The sequence below is a fragment of the Scaptodrosophila lebanonensis genome, unplaced genomic scaffold (genome assembly GCF_003285725.1).
Source record: "Scaptodrosophila lebanonensis strain 11010-0011.00,11010-0021.00 unplaced genomic scaffold, SlebRS2 tig00000165-arrow-arrow-pilon, whole genome shotgun sequence".
Classification (NCBI taxonomy): domain Eukaryota; kingdom Metazoa; phylum Arthropoda; class Insecta; order Diptera; family Drosophilidae; genus Scaptodrosophila; species Scaptodrosophila lebanonensis.
Window position 1 is genome coordinate 1,031,619 of NW_022060599.1, and position 20,528 is coordinate 1,052,146.

The following is a 20,528-nucleotide window of genomic DNA, read 5'->3' on the forward strand; positions in this document are numbered from 1 at the left end:
ATTCACCTGCAGTCATGGCATATAAGGTAACTCGATGGAATTGATAAGTTTCCTGATGCAAGCATGCTCTCTTGAGGCACTTAATACTGTACCAGCCTATTCCGTGGAGTAACTTCTTGTATTTTAAGTCTGCCACTGCCACTAGCAGCTTTCTAATGCATGATTACTCTGCTCTGTCCTTTGCTTCCAGGTCTCATGGGTGCGCCATCGCGATATTCATCTGCTGACCGTGGGCCGTTACACATACACCTCCGACCAACGCTTCGAGGCAATGCACTCGCCACACGCCGAGGACTGGACGTTGCGTATACGGTATGCCCAGCGCAAGGATTCCGGAATCTATGAGTGTCAAATATCCACGACGCCGCCAATCGGCCACTCCGTCTATCTGAACATTGTCGGTGAGTGTCGTTGTCATGTTTCGTCTTTCGCCTCAGCTTCACTGCAGATTAAAAGCTGGCATTTTGATCTCAACCGGAGGCGGTCTACGAGATACGATACACTTGAGAAAAAAAGCACTTCTTCTCTTCATAAAACAGCATTCATGTGAAATCTACTGTTCAGAGGCTAGAACTAGAAAAACAAATAACATACAATACTTGTATGCAGCAATAAAGCTTCATTTGGTTATTTTTGATTAAAAATATGGAACGAATTGTGTATAAAGATACTCCAATTGCCCGCATTTTCTTGTAGATATGTATAAATGGAGAAATTGGAATACTCGCAACTAAAAGCACTCCATGAAAAGCAACACACAGCTACGAGCTTTCCTCTGACTAGTTATTACTGTTCTCCTTCAATTTTCTCTGCATACTTTCAGGGTTGTATTTATTATATCGCTTCCGTTCGATGACATCGTAGTGCGATTTGTATACCCTTTACCCTGTAGAAGGGTATGCTAGCTTATACAAATAATGGTATTATATACTTTTGTTGTTTTCAGATATAACACAAGCCTCTAGTTAGATTTGTAAGTCCATTATTAGGGGAAGATTCAATTTATAGGAAAAGGGAGTCAATGGTGCTGGCAAATAAATAAATTAAATTAAATAGTATTTTCCGTTGTGCAGCGTCATCTATAGACGCTATTGCTTACTGGCTGACTTTTTAAAGAGCTCGATTTAGTTCTCAACGTTTGTCCTTAGAGTGTTGTCAGAAGAGAGTATGCAGTGTGGTGTATGCCATCAAATACAGCCAAAGGATCTTGAAAGGAGTTAGCTCAATTATTGGCTCAATTTATGTTCTAACTCTTTTAGAAATATGTGTGCGACTAAGAAGCTTCCTCCGATCGGAGAAATAGTTGCAAGCTGTGGCAGGCTGGCAGTGCGAAAGACCTAAAACATAAATCTTGTTGTCTTCTTCGCAACTTTATCATTTTATTTTTCGTTGAGTGTGGATAATGCTCTGACTACGTATGTATGTGCGTGTGTGTGTAAGTGTGCGTTTGTATGAGGTTATTGGTGTTGCCAATTTGTATGCCGGGCATATCGTGAACTTTCACGTCAACTTCTCCGTCAGCATCGACGACGACGACGACGGTGACGTTGACGTTGACGCTGATGCTGCCTCGCTTTTAGTTTGCTACGTGTGACTGATTTGCCAACTACTTTGATGTTTACACTGATATCCAATCTGGCAGCACACACACACGCACACACACACACTCATTCACTCACACCCATTAATTCAGATATACCCGCAGCCAAATGTTGACCACTTGATGGCGTATCTATTTCCGGGGTGCCTTTTTTGTGAGGTAAAATGCCAGCATCGCTCTCTATATTCGTAGGCTTGTGTGTGGACGCGTGTGAGTCCGTGTGTGTGTGTGTGTGTGTGTGTTGCGCACATGTTTGTGTCGTTTTATGGCAGCTTTTTGCTGTTTGATGATTCCCCTGGGCACCATTTGCACTTTATGGCTTTTCACAGCCTGCTAGGCCTGCGCATCCGCCATTCTCGATTCTCCATTCGCCATTTCCCATTTCCCATTCACCGTTCACCATTCGCCGGCAGCCACGTCTGATGACACTCAGCATTGCGTGGCAGAGGAGCAGCGTCTCCTATCCCGCCCGTCATTCACCTCTCGCCCCTCGCCCCACGCCTCACGCCTCACGCCTTCAGCCACTCGTCCCATAAATCACAACATGTGCCTGGTCCTTTTTGCCTGAATGTTGCTCGTCTTCGGCTTGTTGCGGTTGAAATTATGAGGCCCAAAAAAACAAAACGGGTAGGGAAAGAAGGAGGGAGCAAGAACAAGAACGAGAGAGAGGAATAAAAAGGAAGAAACTTTGCTGCGTTTCCCTCATGCCTTTAGGCTAATGGCGGGCCACAGGTTTCGCTTAGGGTTTAGTTTTTGTCTGTGCGTGTGCGACAAACATTTATTAGGCTCTTCATGATATGAAATTTTATGAAATCGCTGTGATAAAGTGATGGCCACCAGTGGCTCTGTTTGCGTAATTTCTTTTATTAATTGTTCCAGTAGTGATACCTACAGTGGCAGTTAGTTTGGCCAAAGCAGCAGCAGCAGCAGCAGCAGCAGCAGGAGCAGGAGCGGTGAGCAGCGAACAACGAACAGCAGCAAACTGTCAGCAACAGTGAACAAATGTGAAAATAAATAATGCAAATTTGTTTATTTTTCACACTGTCACAATATTTGAATAGTAATCAAAGCACAGACAGGCAGACAGGCAGACAGACAGGCAGATAGACGGACAAACAGACGGACAGACAGCAGATATGGAAACAGACGCAACTAAACCAGAGCTAGTTTTGTGTTTGCTGGAGCTGGTGGCGTGATGTATTCATTCGCTGGCACGAATCTCTGATAATCGCATGCTGCATGTTACTCCATTATTTCTAATAACAAGATCGATGGAATGTGCTTAGTCGATTTTGGGAAATTGTTGATTAAAGCCTAGAATAATTGTAACCCTCTTTTATTTATTTGCTAGCCAATGCCTGAGATTTTGGCAAGGCCCTAAACTTCGAACTATACCTAAACATTTTCAGCTTTAGAGATGTACCTGAAATGCGAAACACATTTCTGAAGGATCCAACTACTACTTCGGTCCTGAAATATATTCAATACATTGAAATATGATTAGTTTTTAAATGTACAAACAGCTTGTTCGTTTCGCGCTCACGTTTCTCGCTCATCCCAAATGCTAACCCAGAGCTGGTTCTATCTGTCTGTATCTGTATCTGTATCAGTGTGTGTGTGTGCGTCGCTTGGAACATGTGTACAGTTGCATGAAACAGACTATAAACATAAACCAAACCATTATTATAATGTCAACACAAACTCACATAATTCCACTTTCAACACTTTGCAGTCGTTGGAGTGGGACTGCGATGGGTTTAAGGATCGGGACAGTGGAGCTGGGTGCCCATGGGTGCGGGCACGGGCTCGGGCACAGGCAGGGGCACGGGCACGGGTATGCTACTTGTGCTTGAAATCACGCACAAACACATTTGCGGTTGTTTGCATGTTGCTGCCGCTTCTCTAACTTGCCACTTGCTACTGCCACTGCCACTGCCACTGCTCTGCCTCACTCTGGTGTTAGTTAGTGGCAGGCAACGTTAACATGTCGTGGCAAGTGGAAAAAGTAAAGTGGTATGTGGAAAGCAGTGGAAAGTGTGCAGCAGCAAATAAAATGTGTACGGATGGGGAGCAAGAATAGTTGTTAGCATTTGTCAGCGACGACAAAAATGATGGGCACCGCAGCCGATGGTGTGGGCGCGACGAAGAGAAGGGTAGGGAAGGGGTGGGGGTGGAGGTGGAGGTGGCAGCCAACGTTATTGGTTTACGGGCATGATATGGCAACAGACGAGAAACCGACGACGACAAATAATTCAAGTCAATGCCACACCATGCGAAGACCCTTCGAAAAAAAGGAAACCCCCAAAACTGAAACCGAATCGAAGCGAATAAAAGTTGTGAATATTGCAGGGGTTGCGTGTGTGTGTGTGTGGCTATGCTCGTACGTGGCAAGTGTTGTGGAGTCAACTAATAGTGACAGATATGTAATGAATATGCAGATAAATGCGACTGCAGCGGGGCAGTAAATACATAGATGCCGGATGTGAACAGATGAGATCGGATGTGGCAAGAAAACTAATGAAAGGGGCCCCTTGATGGATACGGTGCTAATAGCTTGTATGAAGCCTGCAAAGAAAGCCTGCCTCTCCCATTTAACAAATTATGGGTAACACAACGATAAATACGAAATATTCCAGGCATATTTTTCACATTTTTCAATGAAAATGATTAGTTGCCGGAGTTAATGGGAGCCAAGTGCATTTTATGTGGATCTTTAAAATGTTATTTTTTACTTAAAAGACCATTTACTTTCAATATTATTCAGTTTTTTGGCCTATTGTTGAAAAGCTGTTCAAGCTCTATGGCCTTCTTTTTTAATGCCTCATTCTTGTAGGCACCACACGCTTAAAGCAGAGAGGAAAAGAACAATAAAAAATTAATACCAAGCAGAGCTAGCCTTTTAAATAGGATCAGTAATTTTGGAAATAATATTCAACGCCAATAATAAATAATTCTTAGGCCGAATGCATTATTTAAATGAAATCTTCCATTCATGTCAGCCCTTTATCAGACATGGATTTTGAGCTCCGCACGTTGCTCCTGCTTGCCCAATTAATTCCTGGACCAATATTTAAGGTTTGAAGCAATGTGCATCGCCTAGTGTCATATTTTCCTATTCTACAAGTATTCGTATTACTGCTGAAACCGTTTGGCAAGTCATCTAATTTGAAGCTTAGTGTCAATGCTACTATCATTGTTATAATCATTGCTCTGCCTCTCAGTGGCTGCGACACCTGTGGCTAAAATACATAATAGTATGTACATACAATGTAGTGGATACGAGTATGTGTATGTCATCGTTGAAATCGTTAAATTGTATTGAATTGTTGCCTGTCATTTGCAAATGCTTCATAAGCTCGTTTGAGCGCTGCTCTAATTGTTTAGCGCCCGAAGTTAATCAACTGCAACAAAGTTTGCAACAAAGGCAAATGGCAGAGTTGAATTTGAATTTGAATTTGAGTTTGAGTTCGAATTTAAGTTCGTTAATTTCAGGCTGACAGATTGAAATGCATCGTCGTATTTAGCTGAGAGTGTATTCTGTTCACTTAAATATGAGTTTATTTGTGGCTGTGTGTGGATGTGTGTGTGTGTGTGAATTGTTTCACTTGAATTATCTACATTTAATTTATTAGTTCGACAGTCTAAAACAATAGGATCGGTGCTGCTTCGAGCCGTTAAGTCATTCATTGGCTCGCAAGGCATCCAGGCTGTGTTCTTAGCAGGTTCTTTAAAGGTGCAAATGATTGTCACTAAAACTGCTAAGTATGCAAATTTTCAGTTAATGGCCAATCATTTCGCTTTGGCTTAATGATAATTCTACCGAGCAGTGCTTTTCCATTCAAAACGATTGCATTGTGAATGAAAATGAAAATGAAAATTGTCTAACCATCAGAAACATATCGCAACAAGATATGCGTTTCATGGACTTGACAGATTTTCAATTTATTTTTGATTGTTCATACATAAACATGCAAAACAGTACGTGTCTGTTTATAGTATACAAAATGTCGAGAATGCGATGCTGCCTTCAACCTTATTACTCCCATTATCATTCATGGAATCCATTAATTCATGCAATAAATTCCAATTAAGATTTGCTAATTTACGTTAAACAACACACATGCATTTGTGAGATGCATTTTCCAGCAGCTAAATAAAATGCTTGTTGACGTTTCCAACAGGCACTGAAGGCAGACCAATAATTAAGCCTCCCAAGTATTGAACGATTGACATTGTACAAGTATGAAAGCAAGCACATCCATATTTATTCTGGAAATGTATACCTGAAATGATATCTGAAGTATTGCTATCAGCAACTGCCGCAAATATGCCAAGCACTAACAACTATGTAATTCGAGCCCATCCATTCATATTTTGCCATGAACAATGTTGAGTTGAGAGCAGACTTTACTTCACTTATGAAGCACACCACAAATTGTTGATATCATTTTGCTCACAATAGATTTAATTAAATTTCGTTTAAATTCTCACAACATCAAAGGTTGTTTTTTCATTCGACGTTTGTTTCTCCTCTCCCTCCTGCCACTTGCTTCTGCCTTCTGCCACACGGGCACTCATATGTTGATGGTATCGTAAAAATGCGCTAAGGAGCGCAAAATGAGGCAAAAAGGCATCACAGCAACAAATTTTATTGCACAAATTACAAGCAGCCGACAACAGCAGCAGCACAAGCAACAACAACAACTGAGAAATACCAACAGCAACAAAAACAACAATTGCCATGTTAAAAGGCGTCAGAGGCGAGGCCGCAATTCAAGACAATTCAATTGAAGAGGCATAAAGGTTTATGGGCGTGTAAGCCTTTGCCGCACACAGATGTGTGTGTGTGTGTGTCTGTGTGTGTGCGAATGTGTGTGTGTGTATAGGCAGCACTCTGTTAACCTTTATTACAGCAAAAACAACACCAGCAACAGCATTGGGACCGCTGAGCAGAAGGCAAAAGTTGCCCAATTGTTGAAAGCGAGGTCAACAAAAAACTCAAAAAATAAATGCAAGGCAGCAGCAATAATAAAAATAATAATAATAATAAAAGTGAAAAACAAAACACACTCCAAGTTGTCAAAGCTTATGTGTGAGTGACTCTCTGTGTGTATGTATGTGTGTGTGTGTGTGTGTGTGTGTGTGGAGGAGAGAGACGTTAGTCGCTTCCGCTTTTGTGTCCAATCCATGTATTGATTTTATTTATATTTTATTGAAATTTATTGTTTGATTTACATGACTTTAAGTGACATGTATGTATAAATGTATATATATATATATATATATTATACACATATATATATTTGTGCATTGCCCGCATAAGATTGTCAGGAGCCCTTGGCAGCATTCAAACCAATTTGTTTTTATGAACAGGCCAAGTGTTTTGCAGCCTCCCTCCTGTCCAGCGATAAATCAAAAGTAAATTCGTTGTCAGCGTCTGTGGTCAGAAGGCAACACCCGACATGGGCTTAGTTACGAGTATAAATGTCTGATTCATCGATTAATCAAAATGCAGCACAACTCAGCTGCAGTCCGAAAAATCAAGCAACTCTTTTTCAAGCTCAATCAGCAGATAAAACGTGAGCGAATTTGCTTCTTATGCTCAACAAAAACATAGAAGACTTATGTTTCCAAAAAATATTGAAGAGTTTTAAGTCAACCATCTTTGAAGAACAAAACACTAAAGCAAAGCTACAAAGGTTCGAGACATTAACTAGATATTCAAATGAAGCAGACCTTTAGTTTTTTTTATTTCCATGAAAATATTCAAGAGTAGTAAGCAAACTCTCTTTGAAGGAAATACTTAAACCAATCTACAAAGAGCTCGTCCCGTCTTTGGAGAACAGTAATGAACACCATTAAGCCATGTCGATATATTTTAAAATAAAACGTCTCTTAAGCATGTTCGGATAGTATGTAGGTAAAGCTTCTATAGAAGTGATTTTGAAAAAATGGTGTATATATGGGCCAGTCTTGTGATTTGAGCAGATTGGAAAGTACGTTCTAAAGGCGATATGAGCCAATTGACCTTCTTCTTCTTCTGTGTAGGGCCAGAAGTATGTTATTGTTGATAAGCACAGCCTTTACTTTCCTTCTCTGCTTTCTACACCGTTCTTGCGACTCTCTGCCAACCTGAATCATTGTGTTCCCATTTGCTCACTAACTCGCCCAGTCATTCCGTCAGACTGTCAGTCTGTCAGTCAGTCAGTCAGTCAATATTCAGTGTCCAGAGGAGCCCCCTTTCGGTCCATTCTTAGCGCAAATTACGTTGATTAATGAGCCAGCTTCTAATGCCCTTTCGTAGTTAGGTCACGCACCGAATTGCCACCCACTTGCCAACAAATATTTGGCAACCTGTGATGAGCGCCGCTGGTAATTGAGTTGATAAGTGGCACATGTCAGCGGTGCCGAATCAGCGGATCGCTCTTTAAATTCGGTTACACAGCCAGAGTTGCAGATAGTTGGAGTTGGGAGAGATGTGGAACGAAAATCGAAGCATCACTATGCATAATCAGTTACGCGTGCATCGAGTTGGCAAAAGTGAAAGTCAAAGGCATGCAGACCGCGAGAGGCATTCCCAGGCGCCGCATGACTACACAAGTTCATCAAGTCCGTGTCTACGCGTAAGTAAGTCAATAGAGGACCCAGTCTCGCAGCTCATGCGAGGGTCGCCAGTGAAGAGGAGCTCCTGCGTGAGAGATATCGGAATCATCTTAATGTCACGAATAATTGTTTAGAAGTCAAAGGAAGTCTATTTTTAAAGCGCGAACTCGGGGAATAGCTTCTTCAAAAAATGTTTGTTCAAATATTTGCTGAGACCTTAGAGTGCCACTCATATGGAACTCGAAGTAGAAGCCACACCATGAAAGTGGAATATGGATAGTTTTTGTCTGGCATTTTGCACAAAGTATATTTTATTCTCGATTGACTGCTTTCTTTCAATGTGAATTTATTAATTTGTTTCATTTCATTAAAGATATGCTACTTTTTTAAAAGTAATATCGTAGAGGAAAGGCTATGTTGTTGCATAATGATTGTGAGGTAGATGTTGGTTGATGCAGATCCACTTTATTATGATAATATTTAAATGTGTAGTTAATTATTGAAGAGTGTAGAAATAAATGTACTTTCTTTACCTTGTTGTGCCCAAAATATAAGCCAGTTAATGCTATTCAATAATATTCCAGAGCTATATAATCATGCAGGTTAGTAGGTGTCCACTGAAGTTTACAAATCTTTTACTTGATGTTCTTGATAAAATCAAGAATGTTATAGCTGTGTTGGAGGAAAACTACATGTAATACATATATGTTTATTGTAAAATAACAGAACAAATCCTCTTTGAAACCGAGTTAGCTGCGTAACTGGAATTCCCTTCTTTTCCCTACTCTACTTCTCCTTATGACATAAACATTCTTAAAGGCTTACAACAAACATAATTGAATTTAGTTGATGATAAATAATTCGAATAAATAATTATCACCCATCATTATGGGTTGGCTCAAAACTTTGTGGTTCACTGGAGGCTTACTTGGAATTTCGTGCGCGCTGCCGTGCCTTCCAATGTCAAAACTCTTCCAGTTCTCATAAGGTGGATTTGTTTCACGCACGCCCATGTGGCACAACCATCTCTAGTCGTGAGCAGCGGAACTGGGGCTCGCGGCTGCCAGAGATGGCAATCGCACAGACGCCACAGCAACCAAATTAAAAGTAAAAAGGTCATAAATTCCACAGAGACAGGGCGCGGGCGTGGAATCGCTGCTACAGCTACCTACCAGAGAGATGGAAATGTGCAGATATTTATGCCGCATATACAAGTGGATGTGAATTTGAATTTTCGGGCGTGCTTAGAGTTGGTTGGGGCAGGATAGATTCGCCAATTTCTCCCCATTTATTTATATGTGTTTGCATACATATGTACATATTTGTGTGTGTGTGTGTGTGTGTGTAGTGCCAAGCTGTTGCCGCTGCCGTTCAGCATGAATGGCATAAATAATAAACTTGCTAGCATGCTTACACTACATAGGCGCGCCAGCCAGCTATCATAAATGTGTGTCTTTGTGTGTGTGTGTGTGTTTGTGTGTGTGCGTTAGCATGTGTAATATACACATACTAATGTGTGTCTGTGTGTGTGTGTGTGTGTGTGTGTGCACACAATCAAAGCTTGTTTGATGATTTGGCGCTGGTCCCACGTGTCGTATGCGTAGTATTTGTTTAATATTAACTCTCCGCATGCTCGCCCAGCCATCAGCCGCTGAGCCCCAGCATGCCACTGCCACTGCCACCCACGCAACACCCCAGCAAGCACCCGATATCTCCCTGCCACAAACAAAGCCCGCAGCCCAGCAGCTGACAGAATGAGCTGCGTTTTTGTTCGGCTCGCTTTTGTTTTGCATTTTAGTCGTTGAGAACGGCTGGGCGCTTCCACTTATTTTGGATCAATAAATAAGGTGTGCGGCCGAAGTTAAGGTTTACATTTTCCGAAAAGAGAAGCACTAAGCTGATCAGCTGGCATGGAATAATAGAAAAACCTACCGAAAAAACGAAAGTAAAAGAGAAAGGAAGCTGTCAGTTCTCGGTAGTGGAAAGTTTGTTTGGCATTAGAAACAATTAGAAACAAAACGGAAAATTGTGCTCATCTTAATTTAAAATTCTTAATTTTTCGCTTAAACCAGAAAACCTTGGAAGGGAAACACTTAGGGATCGAAATCTGTAAGCTACTTCTATCAATTTTCTACAAAAACTTCACTGTTTATTAAGCCAAAAGAATAAAGCAAATAATTATAAAAAACTTTACCAAAAAAAAGACCAAGCCCAATTATTTCTCTGGACTTAAAAATGACAAATGTTTTTTTATTTTTGCGCAGTGACAGTATTTGTAAGGCTTGTGCAAATGTATATTTTAGGTAAAAGGAATAATATTTGAACCCTAAAGAAAATGTATATATGAGTTTGAATTAAGCTTGACGAGACATTTTTATCTAGACCGGTAAGAATAGTTATGAGCGGAAAAATTTTACGCTACTCCTACGCCCAGCCACTCAGTAGAGCAAGTCAATCTAGCATTTTGATATTGAAAAATCAGGGAATAGAAAGCTTACCTGAAACTCTACCAGAAACGTCCCCTACAGAAATTTTCGCAATATTAAGTCGACCAAACATTCATTATTATCATATTAGGGCGCACTATTTCGCCTTAAAATAAAACTTAGTTGGATTTGTTGAAATAAGTTAAGTTATTATTTTAACGCATCGTTAATTATGTATTCGAAATTTAAATTTTTGTTACTATAAATTACACAATATGAAATTGGACCTCAACTAATCAAGACGGTCACCACTTTTTTCGACAAATAATCCAATGGATTAACTCTATTATTTTCCAATGTTAAGGAGCGTTTAACAAATGTTTTGTACGTTATTCAAAAACTGGGTTCATTAAAGTGAAAAATCAATATAAAAAAGAAAAAAAAAGGATCGTTTTTATGACCGCAAATATGCTTGCGATTCAGGCATGATATTTCCCAAATTGTTGTATTTCTGCACAAACACAGGACGTGAAAAAATTAATTCAACTTTAAATGTTTTTTCTAAGAATTTATGTCACAAAAAGCTGAAAAGAATTGTATAACTGCTCTATATAATAATAATAATTGGGAAATCGGAACCCACCTCATAGCCTCATTGAAAGAATTGTGTTGCATTGTGTTATCGCAGCTGCTCTTAATAATTTAGTTCGCGCACGTTGTAGTTGGTATGGCAGTCCTTGTCCCGCCCCCCTCTAGAGCACTCTTATTATCCAGCAGTATCCTTTAACTGCCGCCATTTGCAAGTGCGTAACTTTCGCTAACCTTTAGCGTCGTCTTTATGGCAAAAGCCCATTACCGTTACCTTAACTGTGTGCCAAACTTGCAGTTTCCATACACACACACACACACACACACACAAGCACACACTAACCGTCTCGGTTTATATAGAAAGAGAGAAAGAGAGGGGGAGCACAAACAACAACAGAAAGTCAACAGACAAAACTTTGAAGCAGCGGAAGCGCTAAAGCAGCCATTTTCCACACCCACACACACAAACAAGCAAGCAAGTAAACGCGCTCACATACACACAGATACACCCACACACACATTACCAATTTATTAGCATTGAACAGTAGAGTCTTCTGCTGCTGGAGCGCTTACAACGAGCAGTAGTTGCTGCCTTTGCGTATATTTTTAACAATTTCTCGCCTCATTCTAATCTGATTCTCCATCTTTAGATTTCAATCAATGTCCTTGAACTAATGACACAATTTGTTGTTTGCTGTTTGTTGTTCGCTGTTTTTGCTGTTGTTCTGTTAGATTTGAATTTGAAATTTTGTACTTGTCTTGCATGGCGGCTGTTGTTGCGGGCTGCTGTCTTCCTTTGACAATGGGGCTGCTGCCATTTTGTATTTATTCCGGTTGGCAATTTTTGTGTAGCTGTTGTGTTCCTTCTATTGCCATTGTTTGGACTGGGCTCTGCTCCGCGCTGCTAGGAAAATATACCAAAGAACTGGTGGAATGGGGAGAGGCGGAGGGAGGGGTTCGGGGGGCGTGGCAGCCTCGTTGCGTTTTTTGTGCGCCCTCAAAAGTTAGAAATTGTTTTACGATGAATAAGAATAAGTAAACAAACGTGTAAATGTCATATAAACACACACACACACACATAAAACAGTGCAAGGACATGAAGAGGGTGGGGTGGCGGGGACAAATGGAGAATGGGACAGTCCTGCAGTAGACATTGGCTGCGGTACGCACGCTCTGGTTACGCAGCAGGAAAGAAAACAATTTAACGCAACGGTAGATAAACTTTTCTTAAACAGGCGAACTGCCGACGACTGCTCGTTGCCTTCTGCACTTCTACATTTCAACACTGGGCGCTAAAAGTATTTGCCTTGAACAGCATTTTCGAACATACAAGCATAAAGGCTGTGTTCAGCTACTTATCTTACAATTAAATGTGCTTTGTGTTCTAAAGTTTTTATTTGTTGGCACCAGATTAAAATAAAAGATTAAAAATTGTTTTTTGTTGCATTTGTGACATTTTAGCCATGATTTTATCAATCTATTGGAAAAAAGACAAACTTGTATTAAAAAGTTATATTATTATTTTCTTTTTCCAACTAATCCACTAGCTTTCAAAGAACGAAAACATAATATTGAAAATATTGTAGCCGGTCTATAATTTTAATAAGCGAATTTTGTCAAGCAGTAGCACTTTGTTTGTTTCAAATAATGCGACAAATTTTTAAGCAATATGTTGAGCAGTGTTTTAAACACTCACAATCCATAGAAAGTGTTGGCTTTCCTTCTCTCCAATACTTGTATTATTCAGTTTTTCCCAACAGAATAATTGTTTGTACAAATAAGTATGTATATTTATAAATATAATCCTCTTTATTTTTTATCGAACTGGTGTTCAAATTTTATTGAAAAAATATTGAGAATACATTTACCGAGCCTAGATTACAAAGAAAAGGGATCAAGTATGTAGATTTGTCAAAATAATCCGACAGCTAGTGTGGTTGTCCTGTCGTCGTCCTTGCCATGTCTTCCTGCTCTCATCTCTATATGAAAGTCTTTGTTGCCGCATTGTTTCTGCGTCTCTCTCTCTCTCTCTCTCTCTGTCTGTCTCTCTCTGTCTCTATGTGCTTTTTGCACATTTCTCTATATTTATATTTTGTGTTTTTGTTCTTATTTTTATTGTTGTTTGAATTTAGCTGAAATGAGCTTTGAAATGTTTTATGCGCCATTTTGTGTGTGCGTGTGCGTGTGAGGCTCGCAGCTTATGCAACGCTTTTATTTGTAACCTCCACCCACTTATCGTTCCTTCTCTATCTCTGTCTCTATCTCCTCACAGAGCCCATCACCGAGGTCATTGGCGGCCCCGAGCTGCACATCAACAAGGGTTCAACCATCAATTTGACTTGCATTGTAAAATTTGCTCCGGAACCGCCGCCTACTGTCATTTGGTCGCACAACCGTCAGGTAAGTTATACGACAGAGGACCTCCCAGGACCCCTCTCTTAGGTCTTGTGTAGTCATCCGCACATAAGAAATAATTACATTTGACAAGGGTCTCGTGCCTTACGCTCCTTATGTTATTATTATGATTACGATTATTATGATTGCCATTGTTATTCGTATGTGTTTTTTTTTCTTTTTGTTTGGTTTTGTTTATTGTTGTTGCTGTTGTTGTTGTAATTAGGATTTTCCGCCTGCAAAATGTCAAGCTGAAAATATGAAAATTTTTACTCATATGCGCATAAAAGTTGTGGCATAAACTAAGCAAGCAAGAAAATAAGCAAAACAAAAAAAAACGAAAAAAAAAAACTAAAAAAATGAAAAAGAAATGAAATGAAAAGCGGAGCTCTGCTGCTGCCCAGGCACGTAGCTGCCCTGACTTGACTAACATGATATCATTAATAAAAATTTAACTAACATGCGCGTTGGCAATAAAAAGCAGAGCGTCCTAACTGCCATGGCCCCAAACTTACCCGCACACCTTGCCCCTCAAGCCCACCCATTGAACAGTGGCCTAGAATCCTGCGACATGTAAATCCCCTTGCTGGATAATTTGCACAAGCAATGAACAAAACTAACTATTTTCATAAAGCTTAACACTTTTTTTATACTCATTTCATAAATTGCGAGTAAGTTAAATATAAGAATATACAAGTGTTTTGTTTTCAAGCAATTGAAATTCTCTTTTTAAAGTCCCCTTGTTCAGAAATATGTAAATGATATCAGATCGGCGATCATTGGCACAACTTCCAAAGTTTGAGAAACATTTTAAATAGTACTTGTTGAAAAGGAATTGAGTGGCCTCCTTATATGATATAATGAGGATTACTTTTAATGTTGTCATTATATTTATTATTTGAATCGTTATAGTTTGCAAATAATCCATTTTAAATGGTGATTTACTTAATTTTCGAAAAATTGCTTAGTCACTTTTTAAATTTTTAAATTTTAATTAAATAAAATGAACTGTAATTTGACTTTAGTTGGCACTACTTTTAATATGCTCACCTCATTTCCTATTGTTTGTGACACACTGTGCTCTATGGCGTCCCGAAAAAACAGTTTTGTTGAAACTTCAACTGCAATGCACATACATACTCGTACATAGTACAAGTATATAGCATTAGTATATAGTATAAGAGGACGGTTTGTCGGTCTGACAGAGAGAGAGAGAGAGAGAGAGAGAGAGAGACCCTCTCGGTCCATTCGCATCATTTCTAAGCACTAAGCTGTTTGTTTGTCTGTTGTTATTCATTTCAGGTCATAAATTTCGATTCACCTCGCGGCGGCATATCATTAGTCACCGAGAAAGGTGTGCTGACCACCAGTCGTCTGCTGGTGCAGAAGGCCATACAGCAGGACTCTGGACTCTATACATGCACACCGTCCAATGCCAATCCCACATCGGTGCGCGTGCACATCGTCGATGGTGAGTAGCCCGGTATGCAAAAATTCTTGACCATACTAAACAAACGAAACGTATGAGTGGATAAGTTCTTGGTCGCTCTCAGCCGAGCTGAGCTGAGCCGAGCCAGCTACTAGCCACCAGCTTCCAGCTTCTAGCTCCCATGCCGCTCAGCCCTCTGATTTCGGGTCTGAGCAAGTGGGGATATGGACTGAGGCAGCCACTGGGAGATGGACAAGATAAATGTGCGGCGCCAAAAGTCAACTAAGCTGCTTTGGCTTTATTTGACAGACGACAGCCAGAGGAGTGAGTGGCAGCGAAGTTGCTGCTGCTGATACTGCTGCTGTTACTGCTGCTGTTACTGCTGCTGTTACTGCTGTTCTTACTGCTGCTGCTGCTGCGCTTTGATTGACGATGACAACAGCAACGGCAACGGCAACAGCAACAGCAACAGTAGGAATAACAAGAGCAGCAACTATATTTCAGACTATGAAACACAATACACTCGAGGAAGGAAGACGTAAAAGTCCTTTTGATTGGATTTCTTGTCTTGCAGATTTGTTGGCTGCTCATTACAAAATTTATTTGTTCTGCTTCAAACGCCAAATATTAAAATCATATCCGTCTACAAATACAAAACATTGTTGGCCATGGCTGATTATATTCAGAACAAAATACAAGTAGTACTTCCTTCTACACAACTCAGTCTGTCCTTCTACAGATAAAATGGGCCAAATAGATAAGTGAAATGAGATCGCAGACAGGGGACTGGGAAACAAATTATTCTATAGTTTCTCTTAAATTTTAGAAAATGAGAAAGGTCTGATAGAAAAGGCAATTTAGAGTGACGATATGATAACAACCCGTATTACATTTTAATTATTAAGCTTGTCAGCATATCGTGATTATTTGTAATTTGACTGTAATAATGCAGTCGTTCTTTTCCAAGACTGTTACTTAAATCATTCAACTAAAATGTCAAGCTTTATGGCTACAAAGTAGGCTTGCGGCCCAACAGCTTGTTCTGTTTGTTCGCATACAAGTATGTTAACTATATTTTCAGGGACAGAAATTCTTCATTTATTTTTCATAGTCATTGTCGTTAGTCTTGGGTTGAGAGCCTCCAACATTGTTTACTAGTTTGCAGCATATTTTCTGGCATTTGTGTATTCAGCTTTAGTGCCTGATCGTAAGGTCCAGCAACTGTCGATGAAATTTATTTCTGAGCTTATTTCTGTTGACTTAGCACCGATTCTTTCTCGCCTGTGTTTGTGTATCCCGAAAAAGAAGTTTGGCTTGGCAGCTTTTCGGCGGCAATTAGCAGAGCGTCCTTCTCACAAACGAGCACACAACCAGTCAGTCGTATGAGCAATGTGTCTCCCACACCCACCTCCCCCGGAGAGTGCTCCATGGCTGTTATCCAATCGCTCAATGATGTACGCAAAACTTGCGCGCCACACGCCAAGACATAGAAAATTAGTTGTAAAACTTTGGGCATAAACGTTTTCGCAAGTTTTGACTTGGCTATATAGCAGTATTCTCGTACAAGCTGAAGCTACTAAGGCTGACGTCGACTGCGACTGCGACTGCGACTGCGACGGCGACGGCGACTTTGCAGGCCGGAAAAAAGCGCTTACAAAGCAAAAAGTTTATCAACTTAAGCGCAAATGACTTTGGCGTGTAAGCAGCCAAATTTTGTGTGAGAAGGGGAGGGGGACCCAGGGGCCCAAGGGAATGGCATGTGAGTTGGGCGTTGGGAGTTGGGAGGACATGCTACAACAAATACAATACCGAATTAGCCCACAATATCAAAAGGAAGCGCTGAACGCATCAATGAACCAAAAAAGCTGAGAAGCGCACTAAAAACAACAACTTGAATAATTAGCGACTACTGATGTTGAGGCTAGCCCATTCAAAGGATCTCCATATACTTGCTATTGTCCATGAGCTGAAACATCAAAAGCCCAATCCATAATCCACATGCATGCTAAATACATGTGTTAATCAATTCTAGCATTTTTGAAATACAAGTATGTTTGCAGCATCTTACTGCTGGTCTACTTGATTTTCCTTCCGCTTTCGAACTCAACCACGACTTATAACTTTGTATTTAACATGAAAAACTGAAGTATATATATTTTCAGCGTACTTCAAAATAATGTTAGAGACGTATTGAAGCTCAAATTATTATTTACTAGCAGTAAAAACTAGTATTTAATTTGGAAGAGTTTTTGTAAATCAGTATCTGCAATTGTCAGTGCAATATTTTTTTGATACCTAGAATGCTGTTTTTCTTTTTTGACAAGGCGTGCCTAAAAAATGATGAAGATTATTATTTATCTGTTCTTAAAGCTCTTACACTGCAAAAATCAAGACAATATTAAAATTTTGAAAGTTAGCTGTACTGGCAAACTATTGATCAAGAAGGCTTCGTTATTCCTATTGGCTTACAGCACAAGCAGTTAGTTTTATCTAAAAAAAAGGCTAAAAGATAAATGCTTCTTATAACTGAAGAAATGTGTAGTTTAGCGATTTACATTACTATTTTTATGTTTTGTGTTTTGTTTTTTGAAGCCCCAACAAATGCGTAAAAAGCTTCGAAGGGTGTGCGAAAAGTATCCACACAGCTCTGATATGTTGAACGTCCACTTACATAACGGTTAAGCAAGAAATCGGTACAAAAACAAGAACAACTTGTTAAGTGGAACAACTGCTGAAACTTAAGTAATTAACTCAAGTTGTTTGCGCTCGATGCTGCCAATGGCAAGGGCAAAAGGAGCCCCGTTCCCAAAACTCACAGGGGGCTCTAAAGGGTGGGCTCCAAGGATGGTCTGCGGAACTGTCAAGCTACCCGCCTTGTCCCACATTTCCAAATAGTTTATTTAATAAGAATATTAGTCTGTGTGCGCGCGAGTTTTGGCTTATTTTGAGGAGCAAAGCAAAGCGAAATTGAAATCGACACATCGGATGAGACTCGGTGCGGTGCGGTGCGGTGCCTAAGGGGAAGGTGGTTGGGGAAGGAGCTTTGAGGGACAAACGATACGTTTGAATAGCAATGTAGCGGAAGTTTGGTGACGTTGGCTGCCAGAGCTGCACATTGCTTTCTATGCGAAAGAAATAAGTGAAAAAGTCCGTGGAATCCCAGCTGAGTGAATAAGCGGGATAGTCCGATGGTAGATTAGAAAAGTCGATTAGATATGGACGATTTGTAGGTGAAAAGTAGGTGATAGCTGTGGAATATACATAACATTTGGTAAATGGATGATAAATATATAGCAGATATATGACTAAAAGATAGTATTTCAGGCAATAAAAATTTCCCAAATGGTAGCTAGATCATAGATGGATTATAATATACTTATATAAATCAGATTATAGTATTGGCATTCTAACTAAGCGAAAGGGAATTAAATTGACAAGGTGATAATAATAGAGAAATAATATTTGAATGATATATGATAAGTAGATAAAGGAATATAAAGATGCAATAGATAGCTTATCTATTTTTGGGAACTAGGTATATAGTATGGGAGATGAGCGGTAGATAGTGTATAGATAAATGACAGATGCATCCCGAATAGCTATGTGAAAAATATGTATATAATCAGCCCTGATTTGCCAACTTCCGGCAGCACCTTTCCTTCCCTTGTACTCGTATGAGCGATGTGTCCTTATTGTGCGCAATCAGCGTGTCTCAGGCACCTCAAGCCACTCCCTTCCACTCACACCTATACACAAACACACGCCCACATGCACACAGACAACTTCAGAGAAAGAGAGGCATACAGCAAGAATAACGCAAACTACCAAGACTGCATTATTGATAACGTGGCCAGTTCAAAGAAAAACAAAAGCGGCTTATACATATTTGTTTGGCAGCTGCTTTTGTTTTCCCTTCACCGTCGTACTCGTAGTTGTTATTGGTTTGTTGTTTGCTTTTGGCATTAAATGCGATCATTACACCTAGACGTGCTTCTACTTGAATGCGAGGCACATCAAAGTCAGTTTCATTAATTGAAACGAGGCTGCAGCCATCTAAGCCAAATAACAAACCAATCCACGGTTTCACTCAAAGAAAAACCTGGTTAAATGATCTCCTCCTTCTTCAGCAAGCGCGGAAGCTAAGATCTCACGATGTCTGCTTTTGCCAAAGTTGTAGAAGTTGGAATTAGTAGCTACCGGACTCATTTTCCCCAGCTTCACAAGGCACTCTTTATTCTTATGATATTCTAATTATTCAGATCCCATTTGAATACCTACTTTGCGTTCACTCCATTGTTCATAGAGGGAAGTTGATGATTCGAAAACAAAACTGTACTTCACTTTAGATACATGTACGAGTATGCGAGGAAATTTCGGAGGGTTGGGGATTTTGGTGTTTTGCAACATTTTTCTTCATTGTGTGAGAAGTGCTGTCATTGAAATGCCATAATGGACTGCTACAAATAGTTATTAAACGGTGTGGATCTAATTTTTGTGACTATTTTCGAGCTCGTTTGGAACGGAACATGAAATATGCAGACAGATAAGTTAAATAATTGAGCCATATACTAGTACTGAAGAGATATATGCTTTGACATTGATGTGCAGCACAATTGGAAACAATTTTGTTTGTTTCAGTGTAGCGACAGTCGCCTCCCAAGCCATATGTGGCTGACTGACTTCCTTCAATCCAATTAAGTGTAGTTTCTATGGGACTTTTATTTTGTTGCGTCTTTGCCGCTTTACGCACTGTCGGCCACGAATGTGGCCAAAGTTTCCGAAGTGGCTTTCGTACTGGCCATGGCCAGGACAGTCGATTCCCCAATTCCCCGATACCCCGATACCCCGATTCCACGATTTTCCGATTCTGCCACAATTGCCACGATGCCAGCACTGGATCTCAGCTCTCTGGCAGTCAGCTGTCATAAGTGACGGCGGCAACTCCATGGACAGCCGTTCGTCATTGTCTGCCGGCAACTGTGTGGACGCTTAATTATGTCAAACCGTATTAACTGAGCAACGGGCGTCGAGTTGCTTGTAATTAGTGTGCGAGGCGCTTAGTTATTGGCAGTGCCATTGCCATTTAGAATTCAGCATAGGAACTTCAATGGTTTATGCCACGTGCTGCATGCCATCGGCCGCACAGCTGCAGCACAAGTGGCAGCAGCAGTGGTAGCACGAGTAGATGTAAGGAAGCGCCTGTCTACTAAGGCACTTAAGTAACAGCTCATGATGAGCATCAGCGAACTCGTAAAGGACGAGCGAGGCATGATAATTGAAGTCGCTTCGTGGGCAGCGACAGGCGCGCATTTCGTTTGGAATTTATGGCTGAGCCAAAGCAACGCAGTCCTCTCCAGGCGTCCAAGAGGCACAGTGTGATGGAACTGTACAATAATTGCGAGGAATGCAAAATTCTACCACAAACTTAAATAATACTATAATACCTTCAATACTCATCTAGTCATGTGATGCTTTAAAATACAGTTAG

At 40.3% G+C, this 20,528-nt stretch overlaps 1 protein-coding gene across 1 annotated transcript in view; it reads left to right on the plus strand.

The window, feature by feature from the left end:
- Positions 1 to 20,528, plus strand: part of LOC115629778 (zwei Ig domain protein zig-8) — a 117,081-nt gene that overhangs the window by 75,019 nt on the left and 21,534 nt on the right. Inside the window, exons 3-5 of the mRNA XM_030526333.1 lie at positions 191 to 401; positions 13,490 to 13,617; positions 14,914 to 15,082. Coding sequence (XP_030382193.1) covers positions 191 to 401; positions 13,490 to 13,617; positions 14,914 to 15,082 — 508 coding nt within the window. The remainder of the gene's footprint in view (positions 1 to 190; positions 402 to 13,489; positions 13,618 to 14,913; positions 15,083 to 20,528) is intronic.